We start from the raw sequence: 14,542 nt of genomic DNA on the forward strand, positions 1-14,542 counted from the left end.
TTGAAACCATCGCTCATCTTTGCAGTGATCAGTCAAGTGATAACTGCTGCAGGACAATAGCAAATAGGGCTGTAAAATCATTACTTTTAGCCAATGTTACTAATAGAAACAAGTAATAAGAAACAAGAAAGTATGTAGGTGACTCTTCACATTTAGAGTTTAGATTTAGATTAGAAATGCTTTAGATTTGGAAAAGCATGAATCAAACCCAGAAGAAACCATCCACGGTTGTGCTTATAGACTCTGCCTCTTCTGCACAGGGAGTGGACAAAGGCAGGAGCTGCTCAGCTTCCAGCCACTTCCACTGCCCAATGCTGCAATATTCGGGCTGCAAACAGTCCAAAGTGAGGTTATAATTAACCCTCAAAAACTGCTTTAATTAATTCTAGCTGTAAAGGCATTTTAATGTAGGGTTGCTATAAAATTTGACTGCAGCTTGCCTGAGCCAGCACACGCGCAAGGGAGGTCTAACATGAGCTTTCTGACTCTGATCTGCAAAGGGATAAATCATCTTTACACATTTGCTCTACACCCCGCTGTCTCATCTGGAAAAATGATCCCAAAAGCCACATCAATCCTAAAACACCCCCAGCTTTGGAAAGCACGTACCTGAGAAGCTAAAAACATCTAGATGTGAGAAACAGTGCTTGAGCATCCTCTCAAGAGATGAAACTGCCCTGGGCAGCTCTGTGTCTCAGACATCCCTGGGTTGAGGTACCCAATGAACTAAGCTCTAATGATGGGGTCATGTCATGTTACTGATTATATCTGGAGAAACACTGGAAAACACAAACCCTGAAAAGACTGCAATGAAAGAAAACTTCTATTTTAGAGTAAGGGCTTCGCAGCTGCTAGGAACCAATTTAGAAGCACACATGGAGCTGTGGAATTTAAGGTCTTCCCAAAAGCATGAATTTCACATCCTCGGGAGAAAATGCCTGTGATTGGGCTTCCAATGTTTTCACAACCCTCATGAATTTATCACCACTGTCATCTGCTCGTGAACGACCCAAGACAGACTTCATCCCAAGACAGGGTTGCTCGTTAGCAGCTCACCTTTAGCTGTCTCTTAGTGAGGAACCATGTGGGAGGAAGGCTGGGAGAGTTATGGAGTGATGCTGCCCTTTAACACGGCACATTACAACAACGGTAGCGCCTTGAACCAACATTTGCTTGAACAGTAATTCCCATCAAAAGAAAGGATTGGAACCTCTACTGCATTAACAGTGCACTTGACATCCAAGAAGTGAAATGACGCATGAGATCATATTATTTGTATTACGGAAGAAATGAAATGAGATCAAGAACACGGCTCAGAAGAAAGCTGCTCCAGCACTTGGCTGTTAGGAGCCTGAGGAGGAATGAATGCAATGCTTCACCCCATGGTTGTTATAAAAATAGCCGTACCTTCTGTAATTGCAGGTCACAGTTTACATACCAATGCCACAAACTTCTTTGGAAGGAAGAATGAACAGAGTCTCACAGAGGAAAAAAGAAACAAAGAAGAGAACAGAGCTTTAGAGGAAAGACACAGGCAGTTCTTCTTGGTTTTAATCTCTTCAACCAGATTTCAGGATCATTTTCTTGGAACGACCAAGCACAGTGTTGGCCTCAGTACTGTCGGATTCGTTTATTGTACTGTCTCCACTACCAAGGCAAGCAGCAAACATAGCAAGCCACCTACAGTACAGCCCCTTGAGCAGAAAATCACAAGAGAATAGAGCAGATCAGTATGCGCCTGTTTGTACAAAGCATTTAGCCAGGCTAAAGGTTTGAGAGACTTGTGTTCAGGCCAAAAAAGTAATGTCTTTGCAAGGTCTACAGGCTTGGGCCACCCAGGGCAGGTCACAAGGGGACTCTAACCTCTCTTCCAAAACATTTCACCAATGAAAGAATCAAGGAACAGGAACCGTTAAGCCCTTTACAATGAGCAAAGAAGAAAGAGTTCAAACGCACACCAGAAAAGAGACATCCACTGTAAATTAATTACACAGAACAGGGGAATCTCTTTTTGTACCAGGCTAAGCACATGGGGACGGAGTCTTACCCATATTGTGAGCTTCAAATGAACCCAGCTGGTGACTTCATGCCTCAAAAACATCATTCTGAGGGTAAGATTTTCTCTGAACCACAGAGTTCATGACTGCAGACCTGAGGGATCGAGGTTACAGCAGCTCCTGCTGAAGGCAACCCGGGCAACCTGCTTGTGGCTGCATCACCATGAACATGGTTTTGCATTTGGGGAAACACCATCTCATTCTTCCTCAAGCAAGAACATAGGTCTCAAAGCCATCTTCCTTAGACAAGACCTTGGAAAACTTATCTTAGATAAGCCAAGTGACAGGACCTCTTGCACCTTGCCCAGAGGATACTCAAGCTGAATAACAAATCTCTGCACGGATGCTGGAGAAGCTCACAAGGGGGAAAAAAGGGAGAAATAATAAATAGAAATTGAAGCAGAAGGAACAGAGAGAAGATCCCAATTTCCATATTGAGCTTATGTGTCACCCACACCATTCCCACACAGCTCTGCTTTGAAGATGTTCCCTATTACAGGCCAAATGATCAAAGCTCATTCCCATCTGGGGAATGCCAGAGAGCTGTGGGGAGAGGGAGGAATTCCCCAAAATACACTGAACAGGGTCAGATTAAATAAAAATGTCTACTCCACTCCATCATTTGTTCCTCTGATGGAACAACACTGAGCCTGGAGTCCTGTTACTGAATCTAAATGAGTGGTGCCAGGGGAAGGTGATGGTCTGCTGACAGGGCTGAAGAGCATTCACAGCCCCAGAGAGGGGCCATCCTCAATGATGGACCATTAGATGATGGATCATTAGATGTTCTCAAGCAGAAGAAAAGGAAGCCCTTAAGAAACTGCATGAGATGTGCAGCAAGAAATTTGGTCCCTGCAAATCTGCAGGACAGGTTTACAGAACCAAGTTACACATGCATACAGGTTCCCAAACCATAACCCAAGCAGTACAGTGTGTGTATCTTAGTAGATACAAAGTGAGAACTTCGCTCCACTAAAATACTAATACTAGGAAAAGTGGAACGTGCACATCTCACTATTAGCTTATTCAAGCTGCAAAGGTTGACAAACATCAACAGCATGTGCCCTTGATGGTGGGGAAGGGAAACTGGGTGCAGAGCTGAGGAAGTGTACTCTTAAAAGTGCTTAAACAGAATTTGGTGTGGACAGAGGTATCTTTTATTACAGTTACAAAGGACTGTAAAGATGGGTAAATAGATATCAGTGGGTATCTTGGTAACAAAGGAAAACATAGGAAGGTGTTGGAGGTGGAGGATATTCGTAATATTGTGGCAGAAAGCAGAAGTTGAAGACAAGAGGATAGGAGAGGCTGAGATGATACCATAGGATTAGCAACAGGTTTACAAAGGAGACAGAAGAGAATGAAAACAGAGAGAGAAATACAGAGGCTAAAATGCTGAAGGAGACAAGGTGATAGATGAAGCGAGAACACAGGGCAAGAGATCAGGTGATGGTTAGAGATAGCAGAGGCAAGCAGGAGGTCTAAGTTCAAGGACAAAGCAAAAAGGCTGGAGGGAAGCTCATTTGTCTCTGACATCACACAAACCCCAGGATTTGCTCAAGTCTGACTTGCAAAGACTGCTTAAGGAGAGAGCCTTGTCCAAATGCTTCCCACCAGCATCCATACACAAAGGGCATGGTTTTGGTAGCTCATGGATAGGGAGTCATACACTTCTCCATGCATATTTACACACACTAAGTGACCAGGCATTGCTTTCTTTGCCACTGCAAGCACTTTGCAAGCTCTGTGAAAGGTCAGCTGAGGTAAATGAATGCAGCACTAAATAAATTAACACTAAGCCCAGGGGAACAAATTCAGGGAGAAATGAGGGTGGAATAAATCTAAGCATAGGAACGTGGCACAGCCATGGACCAGAGGCTCCCACTTCTATGCCCTCTGTCACTTGGTGAAGCAATAATTTACCCTTCCCATTTCAGAAAGCATGTACAGCAGTGCATGGAAGACAGCTCTGCTGTTAATACACATCACCCCACTGCACCTGAACAGCAGGGAAACACAAAGTTATGTTTCCTAATGAAATGGGGAACAGCCCCCAGTGAGGGCTGACTTTGGGCAGGTGAAGAGGTGGAAAGAAGCAATGCTCTCCTTTCATCCTCTGAGGGATAGTGCAGGTGACAGCCATCATGAGCAACAAGCACTAGGCAATGAGGGGTCTGACAGCTCCCAGGGATGCGCGGAACCACGTGTTTGTACAGGCATCATAGCAGCCTTCCAGTATCTGAAGGGGCCTACAGGGATGCTGGAGAGGGACTCTTCATTAGGGACTGTAGTGATAAAACAAGGGGTAATGGGTTGAAACTTAAAACAGCAGAGGTTTAGACTGGATATAAGGAAGAAATTCTTTCCTGTGAGGGTGCTGAGGCACTGGAATGGGTTGCCCAGGGAGGTTGTGAATGCTCCATCCCTGGCAGTGTTCAAGACCAGGTTGGATGAAGCCTTAGGTAATATGGTTTAGTGTGAGGTGTCCCTGCCCATGGCAGGGGGTTGGAACTGGATGATCTTAAGGTCCTTTCCAACCCTAACTATTCTATGATTCTATGATTTGCTTGCTTCATGGTGTAAAGGTGCTCTTTCAAGCCATCCACACAGGCAGCTCACACAAACTGTGCTGAACCTTACACATGGAACAGTCCAGGACCCTAATGACACTTCAGTTAACAGGCAGCAGCTTTCTAAGGTGCCAAAATCCATGATCTGCTTCAGCCATGGACCTCTGCACTAAACACACCCTCATACTCTTGAAGCTCCGCACCCTTATGGCAGAACTGCTGGTTTTCTTGCTGCTCAGCCCCAATCCAGGTTCTGATGTGCCAGGATGCAGCACCAATGCATGACCCCAAGCCAGCCCTAAGGAGGAAACGTGAGGCAAGGAGCTGTATTTGCTCCTGACACACACAGTAAAGCATCATCCTCATCATGCTTGTGCTCAAACCCTTCACTGGAGCTTTGTTGCCCTTCTCTGGACACACTCCAGCAATTCAATATCTGCCTTGGAGTGAGGGACTCAAAACTGATCATGGGATTGGAGGTGCACCAAGGGATCAGCATCAGTGGTGTGGACTTTTCTCTCCTGATGTGATCTGCTCAACCCTTTCCCTCTGTTCACTGCAACATCCCCTTTTCTCCTCCAAAACACAAGCTTTTGCTAATGCATTGTGGCAGGATGGATACCAGCAAGCCCACAATGCAACACCCTAAAAACAGGGAGTTTGTCCTCAAAACCTCTCTGCTCACCTCTAGTGTCACGCATGCTAATTCCCAGTGGGATGCAGGTTGGAAGAGCATCAAGCAACCATTCACAGGGTGTGAAGCCCAGCCTGTCCTTAAGGGAAAAGACTCCTCCAATGTGGAGGGCAAACCCCAATATCCTACACAAAACTGGATTTCCACATGGGAAGTCCTCAGAACCAGATAACACGGCCAAGAGAGAGGTGGGAAACAGCTGTGCCAGGACCTGCATCAGCACATTCTGGCATGCTTGTGTGTTGGGATGGAGGATCCCTCAAACAGGGCAGACATCTGGGTCTCCTCCTGCCTGCCTCCAGGAGCGGTCTGACTGAAAACGGGGAGTTGAATGCAATTTGAAATAGCATTTTTATGGTGCTTTTAATTTCTCATAAAGCATCAGTTAAAAGACTTTGGAGATTAGGGAGCTGCTTATTTTATGATCTAAGGATTGTAAAAACAATCTGCCTCAACCACTGCTGGAACCGGTTACAGAGATGGGAAACACTTTGGTAGGAGCAGGAGCAACCCCCTTTTCTTGTTGCTTTTTCAGCCGTAATCTCCAAATCTGGGTTGTTACACTCGATTCCCACTACCTCTGAGGTACAGGAGACATGGAAAAAATGATGTATAAACCAGCACCAGGAGGTCCCCAAAATGAGCAGAGCAGGGAACTGGGTTACGAGGCACGTAGCAATTACAAAAAGCACGTTGCATGTACTGTTAAATCTTGGGTTACAGATGGATTCTGGAAGACACAAACTCATTTCATAAAGCAAATGCCTGGGCTGAAAAAGCATCACCTCCTCTATTTACAGGTTCACAGCAATAGTTGTGTTAGGGTCTTTTTTTCCCTCTCTAGAGCTGTTTTTCCCTCTTTTCAAGCTGGTTTGCTGGGATGGAGCCAGAATTCCCTCCTAAATTGAGACATAATTAGACGTGTCCCACTGTGTCTTGCTGGGCAGTTCGTTTAACCTCGATGCCTTATTTCACTTCAGGTTTAAAAAGGAGGTAAGAGAATCTCTCTTGACTGCATAAAAAGGAGCTATGTGGAGCCAAGCAATAAGAAGGAGAGTTACAACTAATACCTGGCCAACAACAGGCCATTGAAAAATGACTTTTGCCCTTCCCTGGATGCCAGCCGTGCCATCCACACACACACACAGAGCTGTAGAGCTGCAAGAAAAGACTTTCAGACCTCTGATATGCATCTTGGGAAAGAGGTTTTTGCTAGGACAAAACAAGAGGCTATCCACCTCCATGGACAGGACCAGTGCCTTGCATCTCCTCAAGCCCCTTGGTCTTACCACTGGGATAATGCCAAAGGAAAACAGCTCCCTTTTTTCCCCAGGTTTCTCTCATCTTAGGCAACCTAATAGGAGCTTTGTGACTTTGCAGCTCTACTCTTCTTTGCCTCTTTCACACCAAAAATAGTGCTGATGTATGTGGGACTGTTCATACGACCAAAAGATTTGTCTCACAATGTTTATTTGATCTACTATTTCTTCCCAGTTCACAGTATCGTAGAATCCCGGCCTGGTTTGTGTTGGAAGGGACCTTAAATCCCATCCAGCTCCAACCCCTGCCACGGGCAGGGACCCCTTCCACTGGAGCAGCTGCTCCAAGCCCCTGTGTCCAACCTGGCCTTGAGCACTGCCAGGGATGGGGCAGCCACAGCTTCTCTGGGCACCCTGTGCCAGCGCCTCAGCACCCTCACAGGGAACAGCTTCTGCCTAAGAGCTCAGCTCAGTCTCCCCTCTCTTGGGCAGGTTCAAGCCATTCCCCTTGTTCTGTCCCTACAGGCCCTTGCCCAAAGCTCTGGATTTCTTGTCAGCGCATTTAGGTACTGAAGACTGTTACAGGGTCTCCCCTAAGACTTCTCCAGGCTGAACAAGTCTGAGCTCTCCAAAAGCTTTCTTTTTGCAGGTTGTGACATTCATAAACTGCACTCACTGCTTTGTAAATGCAAAACAAGCATGTTTCTAATGGGGGGATTTCTAGTGCAGGTAAAGGGTCCCATCACAACCCCTTCTCCTGACCACCACCCAGGCTTGCAAATCCTAACCTGATGCAAAGGTTCCTGCAGCCATTCCCTTTAATGTTAATATATTTAGAGTAAATATTAATAAATGAAGCAGTATTTTACAAACCCACAAGTCTGAAGAATTTATAGGTGTCCTGTTATAAGTCTAAGCCAGCATCTTTCTCACCGCTACAATTGTTACCTATTGTGTATAGAAACCCATATTCTTATAATGTGTATTACATCTACCTTAATACAGAGCAAATTATCTGCATCACCCTCAAACCATGCTTAATGTACAACTAAGTCCTTTCATTAATTTGCCTCACCACTCTCTTAACCAGCTTATACCTTTGGCATTCACAAGAGACTAAAAGAAAAGCCTAATAAACTCCAAGACTGAAACTCTGAAGCCCTGTTCCCACATCACAGACATCACTGGAAGTGCTTGAAACAGCTATAAAACCCTATTTTAACACGATAAGTAGATGATAAAGCTGCTAAACTAGGGAAGGCTCTGGTGTCTAGGGAGAGAAAAAGGGCTGGAGGCAAAGACTTAAAGTTCAATATTCAACTGGTACAGTAAGGATGCTGAGATGCATACCTAGGCCTTCAGATGAAGGATAAAAAAAACCCAAATACACACAAAAAACCAAGCAAAAACCTTAAAAATGGGAGTATTTTGTGAATACATCAGTTCACTCTTGGGACTGGCTTTTCCTAAAATGCAAGTCTTAATGCACTGCTTCTGTAATATAGAACTACAATTATTCCTAGTGTCAGCAAAGCCACCAGAGAAACCCACAGGGATGAGGGAACGTGGTTTTGTTGCCAAAAAGGGAGGAAAAAGACTTTGTCTGGGTTTACTGATCTAGGGCCTGACAGTGATGGATAGGAAGGTTACAGCACCGGCATCCGTCTCCATTCCCTGCCTGTGATGGCACCTTGGGAAGGGGCTGCGGGGGGAGCAGGTCGCCTGCCCAGTGCTCAGGTTGGCGTCACCTGCTCTTGAATGTCTGAGTGCTCCTGGTTTTGTCTCACAAAGCACTTGGAATTTAAGGAATCATGCTTTTAAACCTGATATTAAATGCCATCCGTTTTACTTATCCATCAAGGGCTTTTAGGGAAGAGACGCTGCTTAGTGACCCACGTTATGGATGGGGCAGAAAACTGCAGGGTTGCAAATGTATTGGCAGCCAAAAGAAAAAGAAGGAAACTATTATTAATGACAAATGCTTCCCATTATCCTCAGTAACATTGTCTGTCCCTCTGGACACTGACTGGGAACACAACTGCTACTGCTACATGATAGGACACAAATTAGACAGCAAGAATTTAGGGATGCAGGTGTCGCTGACAGAAAACTAAGGCACTGCTTGTGTTGTAACATATAGTATAGCTGCAACTTCTGGATGTGATGTGTTGAGGAGCAAGATGCTCTAGTGGAAGGTGTCGCTGCCCATGGCAGAGGGCTGGAACTGGATGAGCTTTAAGGTCCCTTCCAACATAAACCAGCTTGGGATTCTATTATTAAACAGGGATCCTTCTCCCAGGTTATTCAGCTGAGCGCTGGAAATTGGCAAAAGCCATGAAAATGGTGCAGGGTTGAATCACAGAATGGTTTGGGTTGGAAAGGACCTTAAGATTATCCGGTTCCAACCCCTGCCATGGGCAGGGACACCTTCCATGAGACCAGGTTATCAGAGATAGGAAAAGCAAACTCACTGCTATTCAGACAGGATATAGCCCAAGCTCCAGCTCAACTGAGAGAGCCAAAAAGGCAGATATTGGGGAAAAAAAACCCAACTTCCTCCAAAATAATTTATCAAGGATTTAATGAAATCTTTATCAACTCTATTAAGTTCTGTGTTTTCCACAGGTATGGTCGCTATTCCATCCTAACATTAATGCCAACAAATCCATCCTACTTGTAAGGTTCCTGTGCAGAATTGTGGTCATCTTGCTTTAGCTTAATTATTAAACAAGTTTTGTCAGGTTTGTGCCATACTTTTTAGCCTTTTTATTGAGGAGGATAAAAAGCAACCTGAGGGAAATCTTAGGATTCCAGAGCTAATTCAGGTGTAAGTTAAATGAGCAGAAAAGAGCAGGGCCGAGAGCAAAGCTGTGGTGCTGGCACCACAATGCTCCATGCACACCTCTGAAAGGATGCAGTCATTTTACCACCAGACATCTCCATAACAGTAACTTTGCAATAGGAGTTTGCTTTGAGAATGAATTTCTCCATCCCTGGCAGTGTTCAAGGCCAGGTTGGACAGAGCCTTGGGTGCCATGGTTTAGTGTGAGGTGTCCCTGCCCATGGCAGGGGGGGTTGGAACTGGATGATCTTAAGGTCCTTTCCAACCCTGACTATTCTATGATTCTATAAGAATTCCCTGCAGCAGATAGAGAAGACAAACAGCTGAGGTCAGGAGAGGACCAGAACTTCTAAAGAACAGAAGCACAATTACTGCTTTCAGAAACAGGCATAAGCAAATGTGATTTCTGTTAGTCCTCTGCATGTTTCACCCACTCCTAGTTTTATAATGCTCCATCTCAAAAAGCAGGGATGGTCTGGAAATGTTCTTCTGGCCTCAAGCTGTGCCAGGGGAGGTTTAGGTTATTAGGAAATAACTCTTCAACATAAGGGTGTTCAGGCACTGGAACAGGCTGCCCAGGGCAGTGCTGGTGTCACCATCCCTGCAGGAGCTCAAAACAAAGGCCCTCAGTGCCATGGGTTAGTGGTGGCCTTGGCAGTGCTGGGATAAAGGTTGGATTCAATGATCTGAAAGGTATTTTCCAACCTGGTTGATTCTATGATTCTGTTCTATGAAAGCATGAAGGCTGCATTACAGAGAGAAAGGAAGAGTAAAGCTTTCATCTCTTAGAACTGACGGGGCTATTCTGTCCCGAAGATATCACCAAGCATCACTGTGCAAAGTACCAGTGACCCTTGCAGAGGTTCACCAGCCCCAAATACTTGTCATCACCAAGAGCCCCACATGAGCAAAGTGAAATAAGGGAAAGGAGATGATTTGGGTGTCTTACGTTCACACTCCTCCACGTCCAGGTTGAACTGCTGCAGGGCGCCCAGTGTCAGCTGCCGTACTTCAGCCTCCAGCAGTAGCTGCATCAGTGAGGTGGAGAGGTGCTTGCATGCCGACATGCATGCCGTCTGTGCCACCTTGCCCTGTGGAGCAAAGAGACACTTGTCGTAAAGCCATCAATCACAATGGGCAAGAGGAACTTCTCCAGAGCAGGATACAGCAGTCCAACATCTTTAACATGCCCCATCTGCTATGGAGCCTTTACTCTTGCAATCAGTGCTCTTAAAGGGAATCATCTTCCATTGCTACTAGTAGGATTAGACCTTGTGTCTAGAGTGCCAATGAGTAGTTCAAATACAGGAGAACCCTGGCGTTTAGAGCGCTAGGCATCTCTCATTATCACATCCTAACATAAGCAAGACAACACACCATGGTTTTATCCAACATCCTGCATAGATTGCCTGAAGTAACCTTGTTGACAGGTCAAAATAGTGCTGATGGCAATTCAAAACTCCCATCTACAACTGAACCAACGTCCACATATATTCCATACAGGAATTTCCCTTTCCAACAGCAGAGGCTCATAGTTCAAGGTTTAGCCTTGGCTACGAGGGAGGAGAGAGCTGAGGCCACACCGCTTTGATAACAGTGTCACCAGCATGTGGATACTGCTCAGCCCTTCCAGCATTGTGTGGCACCTTCCAGATGCTAACAGGGACTAAGGAGAAGGAAGCATCACAGTAAGGAGGTGACTGAAGAACTCATTTGTATTGACATGGACAGGACTGCTCCCCAGGTCTGCGTAATGGGGAATAACCTCAAGAACCTGGATGCATCCCACGCCTGCCTCTATCACAGGGAATGTGGTTTGCAGCCTTGAGAAGGACTTGGTTGGGTGAGGAGCAGCTCCCCATGACCCAGCTTCAGTGAGAGATTGAGCCCAGAACCCCCCCGTGTGCTGGGCTGCACCCCCAGAGCGTGAGCAGCAGCTCAGGGAGGGGATCCTGCCCCTCTGCTGTGCTCTGGGGAGACCCCCCCTGCAGCCCTGCTCCAGCTCTGGGGCAGCAGCACAAGAGGGACGTGGAGCTGCTGGAGAGAGGCCAGAGGAGGCCATGGAGCTGCTGCGAGGGCTGGAGCAGCTCTGCTCTGGAGCCAGGCTGAGAGAGCTGGGCTGGGGCAGCCTGGACAAGAGAAGGCTCCTCAAGGGCAGACCTCAGAGCCTTCTCCCAGGCTACCCCTAGTAGGAAGCAATGAAACAGGGGATTGACAGGGAGGAAGCCACAGCTGAGGCTGCCACACAGGCAGAAACTACTTAAATCCCCCAAAATGGAAGTATGTGAAGTGATGAGTTTCAGATATGAAGGAATTTCAGAACAGTGTCAGTTAATAATTTCTGACACATTTTCTCTGAGCCATGATGGGTATCTTTCATTTTTGGTGAACAACTGAAATCTCAAGCTATAAACCATGTGGAGAGTTCGCAGCAAGTGGATTTACCCCAGGTAAGCCTTCAATTTCCCTATTGAGAAACTACTGCAAGGCAAGAAGAGTAATCAGGACAGATGCCTTAATTTGAACGCTTGAATTTCTGAGCTGTGAACTCTGAAACAGTTGATCTTCAATTTAAGCTCCTGGCGTTGACACAACTGAACTGTCAGGGAGGAAGCACAGGATGCTCCTGAGGACTTAGGATGTTGGAAGAAGAGGTATACTGAGAAACGGAATGGTGGTGGGGGTAGAGATGGGCTGTGGAACAGGAGAAAAGGAGATGGGTCCTCAGAAAGCTCTATCTCCTGTGAAAGGCCATAAGCAAGCGCAAGTACCTATACCCTGACCTGGTTAAACATCAGCACCACAAGAGAGGGAAGCCGATGGAGAACTGAGGTCCTCCATAAAGACCTACAGATCCTTGAGACGCCACGAGGGGACAGAAGAGGAAAAGACCCTTCCAAGAGGTGCTCAGTGGCCCATTCTATGATGGCCAGAGGATGATGCTCTGCCCTGTAGAAATCCGGTCCTCCAGAGGATCAGGCTCAGGAGCAAGCAGGGAGCACACTGTGTTTGGTAAAGCACTTCAGAAAACCCAAAGGACCACCAAAGCCATTAAGCAAACTCAGACCATCCCTCACAGCACTTACAAAGGAGGTTTTTTCCATTCTCACTGAATTAGTTTAGCATCATGGCAGCAAGGCTCAGAGGTTGGAAGAGCCAACTCCCAGTGAAGTAACCCCAAGCATCACTGTGAATGCTCCATCCCTGGCAGTGCTGAGGCCAGGTTGGATGAAGCTTTGGGTGCCATGGTTTAGTGTGAGGTGTCCCTGCCCATGGCAGAGGGTTGGAACTGGATGATCTTAAGGTCCTTTCCAACCCTAACTATTCTATGATTCTATGATTCAGGGGCACTGAACACATGGGGACATTCATTTTTCAGCCTAAACACCTTTCTTCCTTATTTCCAACCACTCGTTTCTCTAATCTTGCTGTGTGCCATCCAGAATGGTTGGCAGGTAAGGTTAGAGTAGGTAAAATTTGGCAGGTAAGATTGGCACAGGTCTGCAACATGTATTAAAGCCATAAACATGGGGAAATCCTTTGGCACGAGAGCACAGACTCACACAAACCTACCAGCTGATGCTGCATGGAATGATTGCATATATATCCTTCATTTCTGGATAATGGTGCTACCTGAAAACAGCTTCTGCAGGAGATTATGTGTTCAGATGCACACAAAAGGCTTTAACACGCTCTCTTGAAAACAAGGAGTGGCTTGGGAGATCTCACTTCACAAACTCCATTTAGACTGGGATTACAGCGAGGGGTTACGCAGTGCTCCAAGCTGAGCATCACAAGTTTCATTACTGCAACAAGGACAGATAAGCCAAGCATAGAAACACAGAACATTTTGGGTTGGATGGGACCTTCAAAGCTCATCCAGTCCAACCCCTGCAGTGAGCAAGGACATCTTCAACTAGATCAGGTTGCCTAGAACCACATCCAGCCTAAACGTGAAGACGTCCAGGGATGGTGCATCCACCGCTACCCTGGGCAATGTGTGCCAGTGGTTTATCCCCCCATTGTAAATGTTTGATGTATGTGCTGGAAAGAGTTTTTGTGTTGGATCTTCAGGCCACATTCATCTTCAGCAGGAGGGGAAAGAAAGCATTTCTTATTTAAAACAAAAAGAGCAGAGCCATGCATTTTGGGGCAGGGTACTTCATCTCCGCTGCTCACAGCCGCTCCCAGGCTCCAGGAGCATTCATTACTCACCTCCAAACAAACATCTTTGCTAAAATTAAGATGAAAGATGGCAACCATAAACTTTAGCAGAGCCACGGGGTTATTTTTGCTTTTCATCATTTACTTGTGCACCTTCTGACACATTTGGTTATTTAAAACACTGCTCGTGCCAATTCCTCATCCCCAACCGCAGTGGGAAGCACGTTGCCACCTGACTGTGATTTTTCTTCATTACTTCCAACAGACACCTGAGATTTTGCTAAAACCGAGTAGTTTTCAGAGAATCCCAGACTGGTTTGGGTTGGGAAAAGAGCTATAGAATCATGGAACGTGTTGTGTTGGAAGGGACCTTAAAGCTCCTCCAGCTCCAACCCCTGCCATGGGCAGGGACCCCTTCCACTGGAGCAGCTGCTCCAAGCCCCTGTGTCCAACCTGGCCTTGAGCACTGCCAGGGATGGGGCAGCCACAGCTTCTCTGGGCACCCTGTGCCAGCGCCTCAGCACCCTCCCAGGGAACAGCTTCTGCCTAAGAGCTCAGCTCAGTCTCCCCTCTCTTGGGCAGGTTCAAGCCATTCCCCTTGGCCTGGCCCTACAGGCCTTTGTTCCAAGCCCCTGTCCTGCTTTCCTGCAGCCCCTTTAGGCACTGGAGCTGCTCTGGGGTCTCCCCAGAGCACAGCAGAGGGGCAGGATCCCCTCCCTGAGCTGCTGCTCACGCTCTGGGGTTGTTAACGTATTTGCTATTTTCAAAGCAAAGACCCAGATGGAAGCAGAGAATGAGAAACTCTGCAGCCATGCCCTGGAACCCTCACCCATGCTGAGCATCAGGGAGAGAGCTCCTTCCATCTTGGAAGAGCATGAGAACATCCCAAGAAGTAACTTAATCATCAGGGCTTGAGAGCAGAACAGCTCTGGTGAGTCTTCACCATGAAAGCAGTT

At 46.6% G+C, this 14,542-nt stretch overlaps 1 protein-coding gene across 2 annotated transcripts in view; it reads right to left on the minus strand.

Annotated features, from left to right (window-relative positions):
* EXOC6B (exocyst complex component 6B) overlaps nt 1-14,542 on the minus strand; it is a 291,776-nt gene that overhangs the window by 79,842 nt on the left and 197,392 nt on the right. For both annotated transcript variants that reach the window (XM_034064717.1, XM_034064716.1), the window contains exon 19: nt 10,372-10,513. In XM_034064717.1, coding sequence (XP_033920608.1) covers nt 10,372-10,513 — 142 coding nt within the window. The remainder of the gene's footprint in view (nt 1-10,371; nt 10,514-14,542) is intronic.

This window comes from Melopsittacus undulatus, chromosome 7 (assembly GCF_012275295.1).
Source record: "Melopsittacus undulatus isolate bMelUnd1 chromosome 7, bMelUnd1.mat.Z, whole genome shotgun sequence".
Lineage (NCBI taxonomy): Eukaryota > Metazoa > Chordata > Aves > Psittaciformes > Psittaculidae > Melopsittacus > Melopsittacus undulatus.